The 19,442-nt window shown below is 39.3% G+C and overlaps 1 protein-coding gene across 1 annotated transcript in view; it reads left to right on the top strand.

Annotated features, from left to right (window-relative positions):
* The window catches only part of DNAJC3 (DnaJ heat shock protein family (Hsp40) member C3), a gene marked incomplete at its 5' end in the record, with an annotated part of 85,381 nt that overhangs the window by 9,426 nt on the left and 56,513 nt on the right, over nucleotides 1-19,442 (top strand). The window contains one exon of the mRNA XM_079721817.1: nucleotides 9,869-9,979. Within this exon, the coding sequence (XP_079577943.1) occupies nucleotides 9,869-9,979 (111 nt within the window). The remainder of the gene's footprint in view (nucleotides 1-9,868; nucleotides 9,980-19,442) is intronic.

Here is a 19,442-nt window from a genome sequence, read left to right as displayed (position 1 = left end):
TTGAGAACACATAGATAAACCCATCAACTTGCCCTAGTAATTAATTGTTCTTACTGTAACAGGCTGGATCCTTCCATAGCCCACACACAGCATTTTCACCATTCTTATTCCATCCCTAGTTCATTCTCTAGTATCATTTTAACATGGTTTCTGCACACATGTGTCTGCATAAGTGATGCACAATCCTTTATATTTTACACTAGGAACTGTAAATGTTTATGGGTGTAGAGTTTATATTAGAATTTACCTTTAGAAGATCAAAATGAACAATCTTTAATTGTTTTAATTTCCCCACCTCTATCTGTAAATGTTTATGGGTGTAGAGTTTATATTAGAATTTACCTTTAGAAGATCAAAATGAACAATCTTTAATTGTTTTAATTTCCCCACCTCTCTCTCTTAAAAAGATTTAAAGTAAAGCCTTATTTTGTGAAATTTTCTACATTTACAAAGGTGGGGAATGGTATCATGAATCCCCAAGTACTAATCTCCCAGCTTTAACAATTTTCAACCCATGAGCAATCTTATTTCATCTATACCTGTGGATTATTTTGGAACATTTCACATGACATCATTTCATTCATAAATATTTTAGTATTTATGAAAGATAAGGACTTTTAAATTTTAGAGTCTGTATCATCTATATTCCACGCAGTGTCTGATTATAATGCTATTATCTTTGAACTACAGTTTAATGAAAACGTTTAAGGCAGGGTTATTTTGCTCTTCTTTCCTGACTTATTTGGCTGCTTAATTATAAAATATGTCTCTAGTGTTAACAAATATTCTCTAAAAGTTTTCAACTGCAAGTGATTATTTAATCAGTACCTTGTTAACAAAACACATTCCTCAGTTTACTTTCTTTTTAAGCGCATGAATACATTCTTACTAGAAAAAATTAAACAGTACAGAAGTACATACTATATCTTCTTTTTAAAGCAGAAATGAAATCTGAGTATATTTACTGTAATGCAACTTGCTATCCTTGGTTCACACCACCACAGTCCTTTCCATTCTTGCCCGCCTCTAATCTGTTTTCCACACCGCAGCCAAAGTGATCTTTTAAAAATGTAAATCAGATAGTCAGTTCCTTGCTAAAAAGCTATCTAATGACTTCCCTTCGCTCTTAGAATAAAACCCAGATTTCTTACCGTAGCCTGCAAGGCCCAGTGTGATCTATATTGCCTGAATCCTCTATCCTTCTTAACATGCTGGGAGCCTCCTTTTGATTCCTTAAAGTTGAGCTTGGTCCTACCCAAGCCCTTTGAGCTTATTTTCTGCTCCTTGCCTGGTCATGTTCTGGCATGCTGGAGGCTTCTTGTCATTCAGGACTGCTCTCCCGCCTTTTATGCTTTAACTCAAACATCTTCTCAGGGAGGACTTATTTGACTATATTAAGTACTCCTCTTCCTTCCCTCTGTCAGAAATGATCTTGTTTATCCATCTTTTTCTCCACTGCATCCCTACTGCTGGATTAGTCAGTGCATAGACATTTGGTCTGTTTTTTAATGTGTGTGGCGTCCTGTGGATCTGTAAGAATGTCAATTGTATTCATTTTTAGATTTTGTTTTTCTTTTTGCTCCACTAAGTTTGGTTCCTTAATTTTCTTATTTGGTGTTAGTTTCTTATGGATTGATTTTATGATTATCTTTGTTTTTCAGAATTGCTCATTGCTAATCTTTGAATTCTGATTGTGGGCGAAGGCTGATTGCCTGTCTGGAGGCTGAGAAATCCCCAGGGCCCCTTCCTTTTCCTTGTGTCAGAGTTTGGATCCCTCAGAGAACTGCAGCCACCTCCATGGTACATTTCCCCTGAGAGGGTCTTTGGATATGATTTTGCCCACCAATCTAATCCTGTCCTTTTTATGTTTTGAGAATTTTCCCCAAATTTCTGTTTTTTAGGTGGCCCTCTTCTTCTTTAAAAAAAAATTTTTTTTCCAGAAAGGTTGTGCATTTATCTTTTTAAGTGAATTCTGTCATTTCTAGAATTTGAGCATGTTGGGAGGTAGGCTCATGTGCTTAGGTGACTGTCTTACTCTAGTCCCCATGAACTACTTTCTTCAAAAAAAACTTTTTTTAATGTAAGGGGTAGTTTTTATCAGCCAGTCTTCTCCTCATTGAAAGGATTTAAATTTAAAAATTTTGTTTTTGGAAAATCTTAAAAATATACCAAAGTAGAGAAAATAGTATCATTTACCACTGTGTACCGTCTGTCACCCAGCTTCCAAAATTACCAACACTGGGTCGCTCCTATTTCATCTATATCTTTATCCTCCTCTCCAAGACTATTTTGAAGTCAGTCCCATTCTTCACATTATGTATTCTGTAAATACTTCAGTATGTGGCAGAGACTCCAATGTAATGCTGGAAAATGGCCTCTCTCTTCAGAGTCCATGATTACCTGCTGTCTAGGGAGTTCTCATAAAGCTAAAGCCTGCTGGATTCTCCCCGTTGCTTTTTTGGGAGAGACTGCCTTATTCATTACTGTTATGGCCACGGTCTTACGTATAGATTTCAGTAACATTATTTAAATGAAACATTAATTTCCATAATCTTCGTTATGAGAAGTAGGTTATATTTTTGGATGTAGTATGGAATAGGTGGAAAGAGGTGACCCTCACATTCTGAATATAATCAGTTTCTAAATCTATATTGCATAGTGAATTTTCACAGGGCAGGAGCCTATATCTTCATTTTAAGTGGGAAAAATAACAATACTTTCCCAGCCCGCTGAAATCCCCCAACTGATTTCTCCAAATTTTACCCACATGCTCTTAAATAGGTTAGATATTTTCACATTGTTCCCCTAAACAAATAGGGCTGTGCAGGACCCTGAGTTTTTTTTTTTAATTAATTTTATTGAAATATAGTTGACTTAAAATGTGTTAAATTCTGCTGTACAGCACAGTGATTCAGTTATACATACATATATATATATATACACACACATACATTCTTTTTCATATTCTTTTAGGGTTTATCACAGGATATTGAATATAGTTCCCTGTGCTATACAGTAGGACCTTTTTATTTATCCATTCTATATATAACAGTTTGCACCTGCTAATCCCAAACTCCCAATCCATTCCTCCCCCCACCCCCTTTTCCCCACTGGCAACCACAAGTCTGTTTTCTGTGTCTGTGACTCTGTTTCTGCTTTGTCGATAAGTTCATTTGTGTCATATTTTAGATTGCACATATAAGTGATATCATATGGTATTTGTCTTTTTCTGACTGACTTCACTTAGTATGATAGTCTCTAGGTCCATCCATGTTGCTGCAAATGGCATTATCCCATTCATTTTTATGGCAGAGTAGTATTCCATTGTATATATGTACCACATCTTTATCCATTCATCTTTTGATGGACATTCAGTAGATTGTTTCCATGTCTTGCCTGTTGTGCATAGTGCTGCTGTGAACAAAGGGGTGCATTTCATCTCTGAATTATAGTTTTAGGGCTCCAAATGTTTGAGACCACCAGGTTAAAGTTTCCTCCTTCCCCCCCTCCCTTTTTCCCTTCCTCTGTTGTACAGAGGGCGCCAACAGGCAGCCAAGGTAATAAAACACTATACAGAAACTGCAGACCAGGAATAGGAAAAGCAAGCTGCTTTGTTTATTAGGGTAAATAGTAAGGTAAAGTGCATTTCATTTGGCTTTTTGCTCTATTCGATGAAATCTGGAATTCACTAGCTTTTGATGACTGAAATAGCAGGCAGTTGCTCAAATAGTTGCTCTGGGTGTCTTCCTGGACTCCTGCTCTTTCTTCACTTGACCTCTGCATCCAGACAGTTGACATAAGTCGCAGGTAGTCGTCTTTTTCTTTCTCTTATTTTTCTAAGCAGTGTATTCTTCTCTGTTTCCACTGCTACTACTCCACGGTCAGGTCAGCGTCATGTCGCCTGGGTTATTGTAACAGAGAGTTTATTGGTTTCCCTCTTCCCTTCTGGCTGTTTACTGGAATCCTCTAGCAGTGAAAGTGACCCACTCAGAGCAATGAAGTCATGATGGAGAGGAGAGCTGGCTGAAATCCTGGACTTTGAGTTCTCTGGAAGCCTCATGAATCTTGAGCTCTGGGCTTCTAAGTATGATGTTCTTTGTGTTTGGAGTGCTGGTTTCTCTCTTCAGCCTTTTCCCACAGGTCCATCCTCCCCATTTGTCCGTCAGGGTTCAGGGGGGACCTCGGGGAGACTGCATCCCCCACCTCACCCCCAGCGCTGTCCCGTAGAACTTTCTGTGATGGTGGCAAATGTTCTGTATCATCCTGCTGTCCCACACACTAGCCACTAGCTGTCCAGCATTTACACTGTGACTAGTGAGACTGAGAAGTTGAATTTTAAATTTAAACTACAGGTGTTAGGCGCCTTCACTTGTGCCCTCACAGCACCCTGTGTGTATTCCTCCCATCCAAACACTTACTGTAGTGTATGTTTTCCCAGCATTTTGTTACTAAACATTTTGCAAAGTTGAAACAGTTTTATACTGTTCAGTCCTGTACCCATCACCTAAACTCTACCATTAATGTAATTAGTATACTTGGTTTTTGTTTTCTTTTGGCTGCGTCGTGCAGCATGCGGGATTTTAGTTCCCCGACCAGAGATCGAACCTGTGCCCCCTGCATTGGGAGCGTGGAGAGTCTTGACCACCGGACCGCCAGGGAAGTCCAGTATGCTTGTTTTTAACACATATCCATCTGGGCATTTCTCTATCCATCCATTCATTAATCCTTTTTTAAAAACTGTTTTTCAAAATAACATCAATACACAGGTCCCTAAATACTTTAACATGCATATCATCAGTAGTTTTTGGGGGGGATTAAAATTTATATACAATAAAATGTCCACTTTGTCCAAGTATAAGTCTGCTGGGCTTTGATAACAGCGTGTGCCTGTGTAACCCTGGCCTCCACCAGGGCTTGAGCGCTCAGCGCCCCGGAGAGCCCCTCCAGCTCCTGCCCGTGCATCCCCCCGCCTTCCTGAGGGGTGACTTGGGATTTTTTTTTTCCTGCAATGTCCCTTTAGCACACTGAAACACGTAGCATCATGTTCCCTGTAAAAGAGAAATGCTTTGGCTGCTTAGTGTCCATATGCACCTTCTACACACATTTGAACTTCCGAACAACAAAAATACTCTATTTCCTACCTAACAAGGTACAGCTCTTCTTATAAGCGAAGAAATTCTCACCTGTACCCTGGTTAAGAAGATACGTTTCCAACAGTCATTGTGTCCGTTACTGGCTATTACTAATTACTGCTCTTAGTCCATCACTGTCCTGTTCAGTATTCAGTTACATAAAAACGAAATTGTAAAGTTAATTCCAACAGCATATTGTAAAATAAAAATGGGAATTAGAGAAAATATGGTTAATATTCCATATGTCTTAATGAACGTTGAATTAGCAAATATTGAACCATTGTACCTGGGAGGAAATTCAGGGTTAGGATCCTGCAAGGCCTCAGGTCACTACATTTTGTCAGCAGATCAAAACATAACCTTGTTTTGTGTGTGTTTCTGTTTTAAAATATCTTATTTAATATATATTATTGATTGACTAACATTGAACTCATGGCCAGCAGTATTATCATTCATGTCTGAATGAAACTTATCTAACAAACTTATTTTCTTTTATTTAATTACAAAATTTTTTTTTAGTTTTTTGCCCGCTCTGCGTGGCTTGCAGGATCTTAGTTCCCCGACCAGGGGTCGAACCCATGCCCCCTGCAATGGAAGCGCGGAGTCCTAACCACTGGACTGCCGGGGAATTCCCCAAACATATTTTCTTTGAAAGGCACAGTACAGTCTCTTGCCCTTAGTAACACTAGGCAGCACTATGCTTGGGGGCCATTTTAAACAGTGAAATAACCAAAAAAAAAAAAAAAAAAACCCACAAGAATAAAAAACGTGACACTAAATACACTGTAGAAAGGACACTTGCTTATAACATGAGAGCTCACACAGGAAGAAAAAGTATCACCTTGTTTGACTTCAGCTCGGAACGTGCACTTTGAGTGACTCAAGTGTGTCACCATTCTGCACATTCACATGTCCTCAAATGACTGCCAAGGCGCCCTGAATATTAATTTGGGGATTACAGATGAATTGGAGGGGGTTACAAATGAATTTTCGGGAGTGGGCAAATTCTGAGATACAGAATCTGTGAATTGTGAGGATTGACTGTATATACAAATAAACGTGTATAAATAAGCAAAGAGAAAATGTGCAAAGCTAGTACATCCCTGAGTCTGTAATTAGTCATGAGGTCAGAGTTGATATATATGGCATCCTTTGTCAATTTCCTGTTCCATACTTCTCATGCCTTTGGCTGGAACCTCAGCTACTCTGGCTTCTTTACCTGATGGAGTAACCCAAACCTTTGTTCCTGAAGGGTCTGAGTGCTTAACTGTTCTGTTTTGGGTTGCTGTAGTTTTTAATTAACCTTTAGTATTGGGCATGGAAGTACTCACACCCTAGAGAATCCCCTGGGTTCCAGATGCAGCCCTCTTTGCCACTCTTGTATAGCAGCAAACGCCATTTTTCCTTGATAAGCAACTACTTGCAGCTGGACAGCTAGCTGATGCTTTATCTCAGTTTCGTGATGCATTAGGTTTGTATCTTGGAGCCAAAACACTCAGTGGCCATCTTAGTGAATTCTAATTTATAGTTCTTTTTTTTGGATAACATTTAAAATAAATATTATTTACTGTTTAAGTAAAATATTTAAAAATATATACAGGATTCTGGGTGAAGTAGATTAATAAAATAAATGCATAACATTTAAATGCATGTGTATCCAACATAAGAGAATTTTCCATGTAACTTAAGTTACAACTGTAAGTACCAGGAAAAATTCAAGATAATTTGTTGTTGTTGTTGTTGTTTTGTTTGTTTTTTGCGGTACGCGGGCCTCTCACTGTTGTGGCCTCTTCCATTGCGGGGCACAGGCTCCGGATGCACAGGCTCAGCGGCCATGGCCCACAGGCCCAGCCGCTCCGCGGCATGCGGGATCCTCCCAGACTGGGGCACGAACCCGTGTCCCCCGCATCGGCAGGCGGACCCCCAACCACTGCGCCACCAGGGAAGCCCTCAAGATAATTTTGACAGAACACTTTTCTCAGTGTATTATAGTCATCCCTAGGTTTTGCGGGCTCTATGGTTTTTGTCAAAACTACTCAACTTTGCCATTGTAGCATGAAAGCAGCCTTAGGCAGTGTGTAATGAAGGGGCGTGACTGTGTTCCAGTAAAATTTTATTTACAAAAACAGTTCGCCGAGCTCTGCTCTAGTGAGTGGGCAAACATCAATTAATGAGACCAGATACAGTGTCATATTCCACTCTTCTTGTTCTAACACCTTTAGAATCCATTCCCACACGTGTTCCATGGGTTTCTGCTAGTTTATCAGCAAACTCTTGCAGTTCTTTTGGTGTGTAAACTATTTTCCTTAGGTCATAGTGTATATACCTGCTAGTGACGTCTGGAATGGTTAGGGTGGGTCTGAGTGAGCATCCCCTTTCATGACATCTGCCCTAAATAGTTGTCCTAGGAATTGTAAGCAGTGGAAGGCTAGGTTTCTCTGATAGTGGAAGGCAAGCTGCTTCTACTGGTAAAGGAGGCTCAGAAGGGCTGGGAGGTTTAAGTTGGTCAGTTTCATCCAGGTGCAACCAGATGTCTCCATTCTAAGTTTGAGGATCCCATTCTTTACTCATACGCGTCCTGAATTTCACAGGAGAAACTTGGCGAGACTCTGAATTCAACTATTGTTTTAATTCAGCAGCCCTCAAAATTAAATTTTGTGCCTGATTTTCAGCTAAATCAGCTCTGTGGCTACAAAAAAGATAAAGAGAGAGAGAGAGATGGTTTCAAGGCTGGCATGGAATCTCTCAGACTGAGTGGAGCTAGGAGTTAGCCCCGAGCTTGTTGTTTTCTCTCTGTTAAGCGCTCTGGTGTGCTCAAAGGAACCCACCCCACGTCGCAGTCCTTATTTTCATCATTACTGCCATGATGGTCAAGTGCAGCAGCCACTTGGGTTTCCAAGGCATGTGCCTCAGTTAGTACTCATTTTCTGTCAATCACAAATGATATCTTCATTAATTGATTCTACTACCTGCTACAGATTACTAACTTGTTTCTCATTGACAGGGAACTCAGCCCTGCGCTCAAGCTCAAGGGCATGACCAAACCAATCCTTAAATCCCATTTTTGTGGCTGTGTCTCTTAGAACCACTCCTAGTACCATTTGTGTATGAAAGTCTGGGTCCCTGCAGGAGACAGAAACCACAGGTGATTTTAAAGGGGGAAGTTTAATATAAAGAATTGTTATGATAGGAGGGTGACCATAATGATGTAGAGAGAACTCTACAGGATAGTCTAGGACTGAGAGACACTCCCCAAGGAAGGGCCAACTTGGAGGGGGACCCTCTCCTCAAGGCTGGGGTTCAGACCTCATCGGAGACAGTATAGTTGCAGGCTAAGGTTGCTGGTAGGAAAGTGCGCTGAGTTGCTGGGGATAGAGCTGGTCCACAGTAGCTGGGGAAGCAAGAAACCACCTTCTCAGGTGTAGGTGAGCCCCAGCTGGTGGGCTTGGGTGTGGGGGGAGTTGGGGTGCTGCTGTGGGTGTGAAGCCTGGAGTACATGGTGCCCTGCTTGGGAGGGGGTGTGTGACCAAGGCTCCAGGTGGCCGAGGGACTGGATCCCTGCGTGTACGGCTAGGCTAGGGCACCACTGGATGTACTCCCCCCTTGCACACCACGCAGCAGGAGCCAGAAGAAAGTAAAGGCAGCAGTGGGGACCAGGAGGTGTTCTTCCTGCAGTGCCCCTTCAGCACCCTTTACTGACAAAGCCTAACACTGTGCTCAGTGTATAGAAGAATGCTTACACACTCCGGTCCATCATTACAGTCAAGAACTGAAGGATGAATTCAGAGCCGAGAGGCGGCACGTTGGTTGAAAATTGGCCTGGTCAGTCGGATCGTATTATTCTACTCACGATTCCTCGCCAGCTCCCGATTTTGCTAAGAGTGAAGCCAAAGCTGTACCTAGTCGGACCCTCTACTACTTTGACCTCATCTTATTTGTTATCTCCCTTGTTGGCTCTGTGGTAGCCATCCTGACCTCCCTGCTGTTTCCACGACATACCTGGCATGCTCCTGACCCAGGGCCCTTGCACTAGCTGGCCCTTCTCCTTGGCAAGCTCTTATTCTAGTAGATACCTGCCTGGTGAGTCCTCACTTTCTTCAAGTAGGTCTTTGCTCAAATGTCAACTTCTCAATGAGGCCCTTGACCACCGTATTTAATACTGAAAGCCCCACCACTCCTGACCCCTCTCACGCAGCTCTACTTTTTACCTACCTTACTTTGTAATTCGCTCCTTTCTTATGTCTGTCTCCTGCTACTATAATGTCAGGTGCCATGAGTGATAGAGGTTTTTGTTTTGCTCACTTATCCCAAATATCTAGAACAGTGCCTGGTGCCCTGCAGATGCTCAGTAAGTTCTTGATTATTGTAGTGGACTCTAATATTCGTTGAAGTGAGATTCTAGTTTAACAAAGCCATTCTTATTTTGTTGTTGAACAACAAATTATAAATATTTTTGCTAGTTACCGTGTTAGGCAGTTTTCCTTGCATTTTGTAGACTGGGTACATTCTTTTGACTAGGTCGATATGGGTATATTTTTGGGTGGCTTCTACTCTGTAAAATGAAGCCCTGTTTGTACTTTATTGTTACTTTCTCTAGGTCGCTTTTCAGCTTCTGTGACTTTTCTCATCTAAGTAAATGAAGGAGGCAAACAGCTATTTTTTTTAACATTTTATTCTTTAGAATTAAGTCTTCGTTCGTGGAAAGTTAATTTATTATTATTTTTATTTGTTTTTAGGTGCTGAATGTGGAGTAAATGCAGATGTTGAGAAACATCTTGAATTGGGCAAGAAACTTCTTGCAGCTGGACAGTTAGCTGATGCCTTATCTCAGTTTCATGCTGCAGTAGGTTTGTATCTCAGAACCAAAACACTCAGTGGCCATCTTAATGAATTCTAATTTATAACCCTTTTTTGGGATAACATTTAAAATAAATATTTATTGTTTAAATAAAATATTTTAAAATATTTACAGGGTTCTGGGTGAAATAGATTAATAAATGCACAATATTTGAATACATACGTATCTAACATAAGAAGATTTTTCCACGTAATTGAGACTTAAAACTATTAAGTACTAAGAAAAATTCAAGATAATTTTTTTTTTTTTTTTGTTTGTTTGTTTGTTTTGTGGTACGCGGGCCTCTCACTGTTGTGGCCTCTCCCGTTGCGGAGCACAGGCTCCGGACGCGCAGGCTCAGCAGCCATGGCTCACGGGCCCAGCCGCTCCGCGGCACGTGGGATCTTCCCGGACCGGGGCACGGACCCGTGTCCCCTGCATCGGCAGGCGGACTCTCAACCACTGCGCCACCAGGGAAGCCCTCAAGATAATTTTGACAGGACACTTTTCTCAATGTATTATAGTCATCCCTAGATATCCTCACAGGATTGGTTCCAGGGCGCCCTCGGATGCTTAAACCTGTGGCTACTCGAGTCCCTTATATAAAATAGTGTAGTATTTGCATGTAACCTACACACATCCTCCCGTATACTTTAAATCATCTCTAGATTACTTATAATACATAATGTAGTGCAAATACTATGTAAATAGTTGTAAATGTAATGCAAATGCTATGTGAATAGTTGCGCAGCGAATTTTTTCCCGAATATTTTCTATCTGTGGTTGCGGAGCCTGTAGATACAGCGGGCCGACTGTATATATTTTTCTGCCTCCTTAAGCAGATTTCACTGAATACAGTTTTAATTTTCTTGATGATTTGAGATCATTAGTATAATAGTTACTTTGAGGCCCTTGGGGGATCCAGCAGTTCATCTCCTGTTCATTGTTGGTCGGACTCTCTCTACCCCTTAGGCTGTTGCTTTTTTTATTGCTCACTTGTGTCTGTCTGTAGCATCAACTATCTTTGCAGTGTGTAATCTGTTGGGACTGTGAGAAACGAGATGACCAGAGTAAATAGGTTCTGCATGAGGTCTTAGAGGATTTTCTTATGAGTCACTACATAAAAGTTTTTTGCTAAATCTTTTTGATATCGATATTCCTCATTCCTTTTTTTTATTTTTATTTTTTGCGGTACGCGGGCCTCTCACTGTTGTGGCCTCTCCCGTTGCAGAGCATAGGCTCCGGACGCTCACGGGCCTAGCCGCTCTGCGGCATGTGGGATCTTCCCGGACCGGGGCACGAACCCATGTCCCCTGCATCGGCAGGCGGACTCTCAACCACTGCGTCACCAGGGAAGCCCTCCTCATTCCTTTTTTATTTACTTACGTATACTCACCTTTATTTAGGATGGTTAAGAGTGACAAGTCAACCTGCAGAGTAATGAGTAGTGTATTTGTTTTTTTTTTTTTTTTTTGCGGTACGCGGGCCTCTCACTGTTGTGGCCTCTCCCGTTGTGGAGCACAGGCTCCAGACGCGCAGGCTCAGCGGCCATTGCTCATGGGCCCAGCCGCTCCATGGCATGTGGGATCTTCCCGGACCGGGGCACGGACCCGTGTCCCCTGCATCGGCAGGCAGACTCCCAACCACTGCGCCACCAGGGAAGCCCTGAGTAGTGTATTTTTAATAAGATATAGTTCTGCTCACCAGAAGAATTATCCTATTGTTGTAACTTACTATATAAGCAAAAAGTAGTTAGGTTTTGGTTTGGTGATATTTTTCTTCATGCTTTTTCTTGAACTTAGATTTTTATTACTGATGTTACTAGCTCTCTGGAATAATAGGAAACCTAGATTTTAATCTTGGCTTTGCCACTTGATAATTCTGTGACATTGGTCAAGTTATGTAAGAAAGTGTAGGCTTAAAGAAGTGACCTGCATATTCCCAGCAGTTTCACTCTGCCACCCAAAAAAGGACTTGCTGTGAAGATTAGATGAGAGAAATGTATATAAAGATTTCTTTGAAAATAGGGGACAGGCCTTTCTCACTTTCTGAGATGGCCCACACTCTGTGTGTGGAGTGTGTTTCTCTCTAAATAAATCCACTTCTTACCTATCACTTTGTCTCTCACTGAATTCTTTCTGCCATGAGACATCAAGAACCTGAGCTTCATTAAGTCCTGAAACCAGGAAACCTCCTGACCAGGCCCACCTGTGAATGGCTGCAGGAAGAAAGAAATTAACAAGTCCCCTCCGGAGCCTGAACAGAACCAGAACTTGACCCTCTCCTTTTTTAGTATAAAAGAAGCCTGAATTCTAACTCAGGGCAGATGGCTTTTGGACACTAGTTCACCATCTTCTTGGTCTGCTGGCTTTTCGAATAAAGTCGCTGTTCCTTGCCCCCCCACCCGAAAAAAAAAAAAAAGAAAATAGGGGACAGTCACATGTGTAAGGTATATAGAAATACTGTATCTTCGAAAATTAAGACTTTTCTAAAAGCAAATTTACTATGTTAATAGGGTTTTCTTAAGTATGTGGAGCTTCTAAGAGGAAGGTTTTTCCATTTATTTCAGTGACTAGCTCACCTTGGAAAGTTGTAGTTAATTGGCACAATTTGCAGTAGTTACTTTTTGCTAGAGACCATATACTGTGTGACCGGGTCATTCCTAAGTCCACACTTTCTCTGGTGATTTGAGTTGTCTTCAGTGCTGCAGTGCGGTAATTAACATTGTTTTCAGTTATTGTCTTAGATAAAGCATGTCTTAAAAAATAAAAAACTGATTCTTCCTCGCTACCATGAGAATATTTGCAGAAACATATACCTTCTACTTATTTTATACTTTATTATTTGCTTTCTTCTTCTTTTTTTTTTTTTTTTTTGCGGTACGCGGGCCTCTCACTGTTGTGGCCTCTCGCGTTGCGGAGCATAGGCTCCGGACGCGTAGGCTCAGCGGCCATGGCTCACGGGCCCAGCTGCTCCGCGGCATGTGGGATCTTCCTGGACCGGGGCACGAACCTGCGTCCCCTGCATAGGCAGGCGGACTCTCAACCACTGCGCCACCAGGGAAGCCCTATTGTTTGCTTTCTTTAATCTCACAAATTAATAAGAACGTTAAGGGCTGTGGCATATTGTTAACATCGTTTAAAATGCCTGTTTTTTGTTAGCTTCACCGCCATACAAGAATTCTAGAGATGGCTCTTCCCCAAAAATAACCAATAGTGTATTATTATCTGCATTGAAAGATGTAAATTAGTAAAGCTAAAACATGGTAATTTATTTGTGAAATTCAGTAAAGGGGAAAAGTGAGACACTGCTAGTGCCTTCAGAATTCAAATAGCAATGTCATTTTGTTCATTGTAGTTTGGCAAGTAACAGTGGTTCTCAAATGGTACACTTATAATTTGAGGAAGACCTGTGTAGTTTGAGATATTCATCATTTTAGTTTATGTAAAATAACCATAGAAAATAGAGTTTAAATTGTAGTTGATGGATGTATACAGTAGGTAGTGATGGGTGATGTGGTGTCATGGCCTACTGAGTCTCTTATGAGATATTTGTTTATCAGAAAAGAACTGTAGATCTTCTATTTCAATTTTCTCATTTACCAAACATCCAATTTAGTATGGCCATGTTTACTGCTTCAGGTAACCCAGTGAGTTAGTGAGAGCCTCTTGCTAACAGTGAATTAGTCCAGGTCTCCTAACTTCTAGACTAATAAGTTATGCAGTTACTCTAGTTACTGCATTAGATCAAAGAGCTGTGCTACTGTAAAATGTACAATAATTTTTTGTGGTAAAATGTCACCCATATTTTAGTACATTGCTTTAAACTGACTATAAAAAATTCATTAAATGTTTATACTTCCCAACTTCTGAATTTTGTAATGTACTTTATCTCTAACTTTTCCTGTGATTAGAAATTGATGTTAGAGTTTGTAATAGAATTTGGCTAGTGGCATTGGACGCATCAATGACTCATTTTTTATTATAATGTTATAGCTGACATTATTTATGGCTGTGACACCCTTTTCCCATTTTCATTTTTGAAAAATTACTTGGTTACATTTTGAATATTACTTAGGCATGGTATGTTTGATAATTACATTTTTACACAATAAAAGGTTTATGTATTAAAACTCAATAGCAACACAAATAATTGTAGTACAGATCTATTGGTGATTTGGTTTGAAATTTCTTTGCATCTGGTATATAAATATTTTTTGACAAGAATTTTAAGATTTGGAACTTAAGTACTCTTGATCTGTTGGAAACAGTGATTTAATGAAGAGTGTTGGTATCACTTCCTAAATAGTCTTCTGAAAGAGCTGCATCTATTTCACTATTATGATGTAGTCAGACACAGGTTTTGTTTAGAGATTTTATCATGAGAGAAAACCACGGTGCAGGTGTGAGGATGCCTCTCATTTCTACAGCATGGTCTTATGGGGATAAAGAGTCCTAGGGTCTGAAACATTTCTTTGGTAGACCTTACAGAGTGTCTTAGGTGTATCTGGCATGAATGAATGTCTAAAGTGGTGGATTAAATGGTGGACATGAATGAAATGATAGGTTTCTCCAATTGCTTGGTAAGATAACCGGTATCACACTTAACATAATCTGGCTAAGTCAAAAAAAAAATCCACGGCTTCATTCATTTGGTACTTAAACACATCGTGGTGCTTTCTCATTACATTTGAACTTTACTTGTGAAATGGGGATGGACATTACTATTCACATTTACAGAAAAGGACACAGAGTGTTCTAGTGACCTTCAAAGGTCACATTCTAGTTCAGAAGATTGTGAACTTCTTAAGGATAAGTACTATCTTATTATTGTTATTACTATTATTATTTTAGTCTCTGGTGGTGCTCAGTAAAAGTCTGAATGAAAGAAGGGGTAGAGATGGGTTTGCTGGGAGCTAGAATGAAAAGTTTTCTGTACCTCTGCAGAGGTGGTGTTCACCCCGCTGCCACCATTTACAGAATCATTCGTAACTGGCTTTCTGATGTTTCCCTCCAGATAGTAGTTGTATTTTCTTTATTAGGGCTAATTTTCTCACATTTGAATTGTCTGATAGTTTTAGGATTACACCTTAAATTCATTTCTCATATTCAAATTTTGAATAAACTAGTATAACAATTTGACTGACATGTTTTCAAATGAAGTCTAGTGTTTGCAGATGTAGGCTTGCATATAATTTAAATAATGAACTGTATCATATTTGGATGGATAATAGGAAAAGTGATTATTTTCAAGGTTATCAAATCTTGTATTGTGAGAAACTAAGCATGAGTTTCTTAAACCAATTCTTGTTCAGTTGCTACTTCCTGCATAATGATATAGGAATGGACACTAGTTCTGGGAACTGATGGTATTTTAAGATGAAGAGCAAGGGAAGGCTATTTTGATATTTGCCATCCAAGTGACCTTATACCACTAAGCACTTTGATTCTTGATTCATAGGTTGAACCATTGACATCTGATTCCTTATTTTTATAGGTTCCGTGTTATAAATTGGGGTTGCAATCCCATTTCATATCTTAAAAATACCTAAAAACTGAATAGTAAAATAAGTGAAAGTGAGTGCCCCAGAAATACTTTATATAGACATTTTTAATGTATGTATAATCAAATACTTGTTAAAAAGCGTTGTCATACTTAATCTTTGGAGGTTTTTCTACATAGACTGAAATGGTCAGGTTTTTTCCAAATAGAAGTCCATTGCAATTTTTGCTGAAGGTGCCTTCTTGATAAAATGCCCAAAGCCAGCAATAAGCATTCTTCTTTTCTTGAAAGAGGGTCATACTGTATTCAAAATAAGCAACACCTGTTTTTGAAAATGCCATTGCTCATTTCGTGGGGGAGATGATATGAGTGTCCTGGTGAGGCACGTCTCTTTGAGAGCCATGTCTGTGCTGACTTCTCTGGGTCCCTGGCCTATTCCTGGCAGGTCTCAGTGTTGAGTGGATGTGGGAGTGTCCCTTGTTGGAGTTATCTGGAATTTGTTTCCATTTCCTTTCATTTGATTACAAGGTGCTATAGAGACACGAAAAATGAATTCACTCAGGGAATGTATTTTTTTCTAGAGTGAGGTAAGCATATAAATAATTGATATCAGGAGGTAGTGATAAGTGTTAGGTGCTGTAGGAGATATATATTATAGAGTGTTATGGAAACCGAAGTAATGGAAGGTTTATTTTCACATGTGTAATCAAATAAGTCATTTGAGCTGTGCCTCAGAGATGGAGTAGGTTTTGGACGTATGAAGATGTGTGGTGTAAACTATAGGCCTTAAATCATGTCGTTTCTAGTATTTCGTATTCTTCGATTAGTGTACATAAGTCATGGAGAACTTAACTTTTCTTTTTTCTTTTAAAATTTTTATTTTATATTGGAGTATACTTGATTAACAATGTTGTGTTAGTTTAAGGTGTACAGCAAGGTGATTCAGTTATAAATACACATGTATCTATTCTTTTTCAAATTCTTTTCCCGTTTAGGTTATTACAGAATATTGAGCAGAATTGCCTGTGCTATACAGTAGGTCCTTCCTTGTTGGTTATCTAGTTTACATGTAGCAGTGTGTACATCTCAATCCCAATCTGTCCCTCCTCCTCCCACCCCACTCCTGCCCCCTGGTAACCATAAGTTTGTTCTCTAAGACTGTGAGTCTCTTTCTGTTTCATAAATAAGTTCATTTGTATTCTTTTTTTTTTTTTAGATTCTTCATATAAGCAATATAATATATTTGTCTTTCTCTCTCTGACTTAACTCCACTTAGTATGATAATCTCTAGGTCCATCCATGTTGCTGCAAATGGCATTATTTCATCCTTTTTAATGGCCGAGAAATATACCATTGTATATATGTACCACATCTTCTTTATCCATTCATCTGTCGATGGACATTTAGGTTGCTTCCACGTCTTGGCTATTGTAAACAGCGCTGCAGTGAACATTGGGGTGCGTGTGTCCTTTTGAACCATGTTTTTCTCCGGATACATGTCTAGGAGTGAGTAACTTTTTTAAAATTAATGAATATAAAAGTAATCCATGTTCATTGTGAAACATTTTGGAATATGTATATGAACTATATAAAGAAGAAAATCCAGTCTCTGCCCACGTAACTACTGTTGACCTGAAGTGAATTTCCTTCTGCTTTCAGACACAGTCACTGTAAGTTTCATTAATTCTTAGATGTCAAATCATTCTTATGGCCAGTTATGCTGACCAGGTGCCATATATTTTACATTTATTGCACATTCTAAATCAAATATGAACTGAACCAAAAATATTATATATCTGGCTGGTATGCTCTAAGTATAGTTCCTCTGTTTCTTACTGTTTCTTCAAGCTAATTACAATTTTTGTGGGAAATAACCTGTATTTCCCACAAAGTCAGTAGCAAAGGCTACTGACTTTGTTCTTTTTTCCTTATCTTCCAAGGGAAATTGATCAGGGAAGAAAGTTCAGTGATGCTTAGCTGGAAACATATATGGATTTTTTGTTTTAGATTTAAGGAAAAGAAGTCTTATATTGTTAAAATGCCCAATTCTCTTATTTTTTCAAAAATAGTCCTGTTTTTCCCCTGACTGCCTCATTCTTTTACTTTTTTTATTGTAGTAAAATATACATAACAAAATTTACCATTTTAACCATTTTTAAGCATGTAGTTCAGTGGCATTAAGTGCATTCACATTGTTGTGCAACCATTACCACCATCCATCTCCTGAACTTTTTCATCGTCCCAGACTGAAGCTCTATACCCATTAAACAATGTTCCCCATTTCTGATCCCCGTCCCTTCTCAGTCCTTCCTTGGCAACCACCATTCTAATTTCTGTCTCTATAAATTTGACTACTCTAGGTACCTCATAGAAGTAGAATTGTACAATATTTGTCTTTTTGTGTCTGGCTTATTTCATTTAGGGTGATGTCTTCAGGGTTCATCTGTAATGTAGCATTTATCAGAATTCCATCCCTTTTTTAAGGCTGAATAATATTCCATTGTATGTGTATACCACATTTTATTTATCCACTCATCCACCGGTGGACATTTAGGTTGTTTCCACCTTTGGGCTATTGTGAATAATGTCACTGTGAATATGGGTGTACAAGTATCAGCTTTCAATCCTTTTCTTTTTAAAGGTTATACTTCATTTATAGTTATAAAATATTGGCTATATTCCTCATATTGTACAATATATCCTTGCAACTTATACCCAATATTTTGTGCCTCTTAATCCCCTACCCCATATTGCCCCTCCCCTTTTCCCTCCCCCCACTGGTAACCGCTAGCTTGTTCTCTGTATCTGTGAGTCTGCTTCTTTTTTTCGTTATATTCACTAGTTTGTTGTATTTTTTAGATCCCACATATAAGTGATATCATACAGTATTTGTCGTTTTCCGTCTGACTTATTTCACTTAGCATAATGCCCTCCAAGTCCATCCATGTTGCTATAAATGGCAAAATTTCATTCATTTTTATGGCTAATATCCCATTGTATATATGTACACGACATCTTCTTTATCCATTCATCTGCTGATGGACATTTAGGTTGCTTCCATGTCTTGGCAGTCAGCTTTCATTTCTTTTGGATATGTGTACTCAGAAGTAGAATTGGTGGTTCATAGGGTGATTCCGTGTTCAGTGTGTAAGGAGCCTCCATATCGTGTTTCACAGGAGCCACACCAGTTGACATTCCCTCCAGCAGTGCACACGGGCTCCAAGTTCTAATCCTCCCTCCCTCCCTTCCTTCCTTCCTTCTTTCTTTTCTTTCTTTCTCCCATTCTCCTTCTTCTTTCCTTTCTTTTTCTCTTTCTTTCTTTCCTTTCCTTCTCCCTTTCTGTCTTCTTTTTCTCCCCTTTCTTATCCTAATGGGTGTGAAGTGGTATCTCAATGTGGTTTTAATTTGCATTTTCCTAATGATTAGTGATGTTGAGCATCTTTTCATGTGCTTATTGGCCATTTGTGTATCTTCTTTCATATATGGTTTTATAGCCTATTTTCTCTTCCTGCCTTATCTCCCCCCAGCAGTACTTCAGGTAGTTTTCAATGGTGTTAACAACTCCTTAAAATCATAATTTTGAATGATTATATACTATCCTGCCATATAGGTTTCCATATTGTAATGTTTTGCAAATGATAAGACCTTCAGGGATAGAACTTGTAGGGAATTTTAGTTGTAAATCTTGTGGTAATGAATATCTGTGTGCATAAATATTTATTTTTTTAAGGTGCATGACTGGATTTGGTCAAGATAATTTTTAAGAAAAAAATATATGTGTGTGTGTATATATATATATATATATATATTTTTTTTTTTTTTAGAAGGATTGTTTGGCAGCCTGAGGTTTACTTCTGATTGACTTGACTCCTTCCCCCATTTTGTAGGTGCTGAGCAGAGTAGAGTTAGTTCAAGCACTTAACTCATCTGTCTGCTTTCCTTCCTTCAGATATTGTTAGCGACTCTCACCT

This window comes from Hyperoodon ampullatus (genome assembly GCF_949752795.1).
Source record: "Hyperoodon ampullatus genome assembly, chromosome: 16".
Taxonomy (NCBI): Eukaryota; Metazoa; Chordata; class Mammalia; order Artiodactyla; family Ziphiidae; genus Hyperoodon; species Hyperoodon ampullatus.
This window is presented reverse-complemented; position numbering and strand designations above follow the sequence as displayed.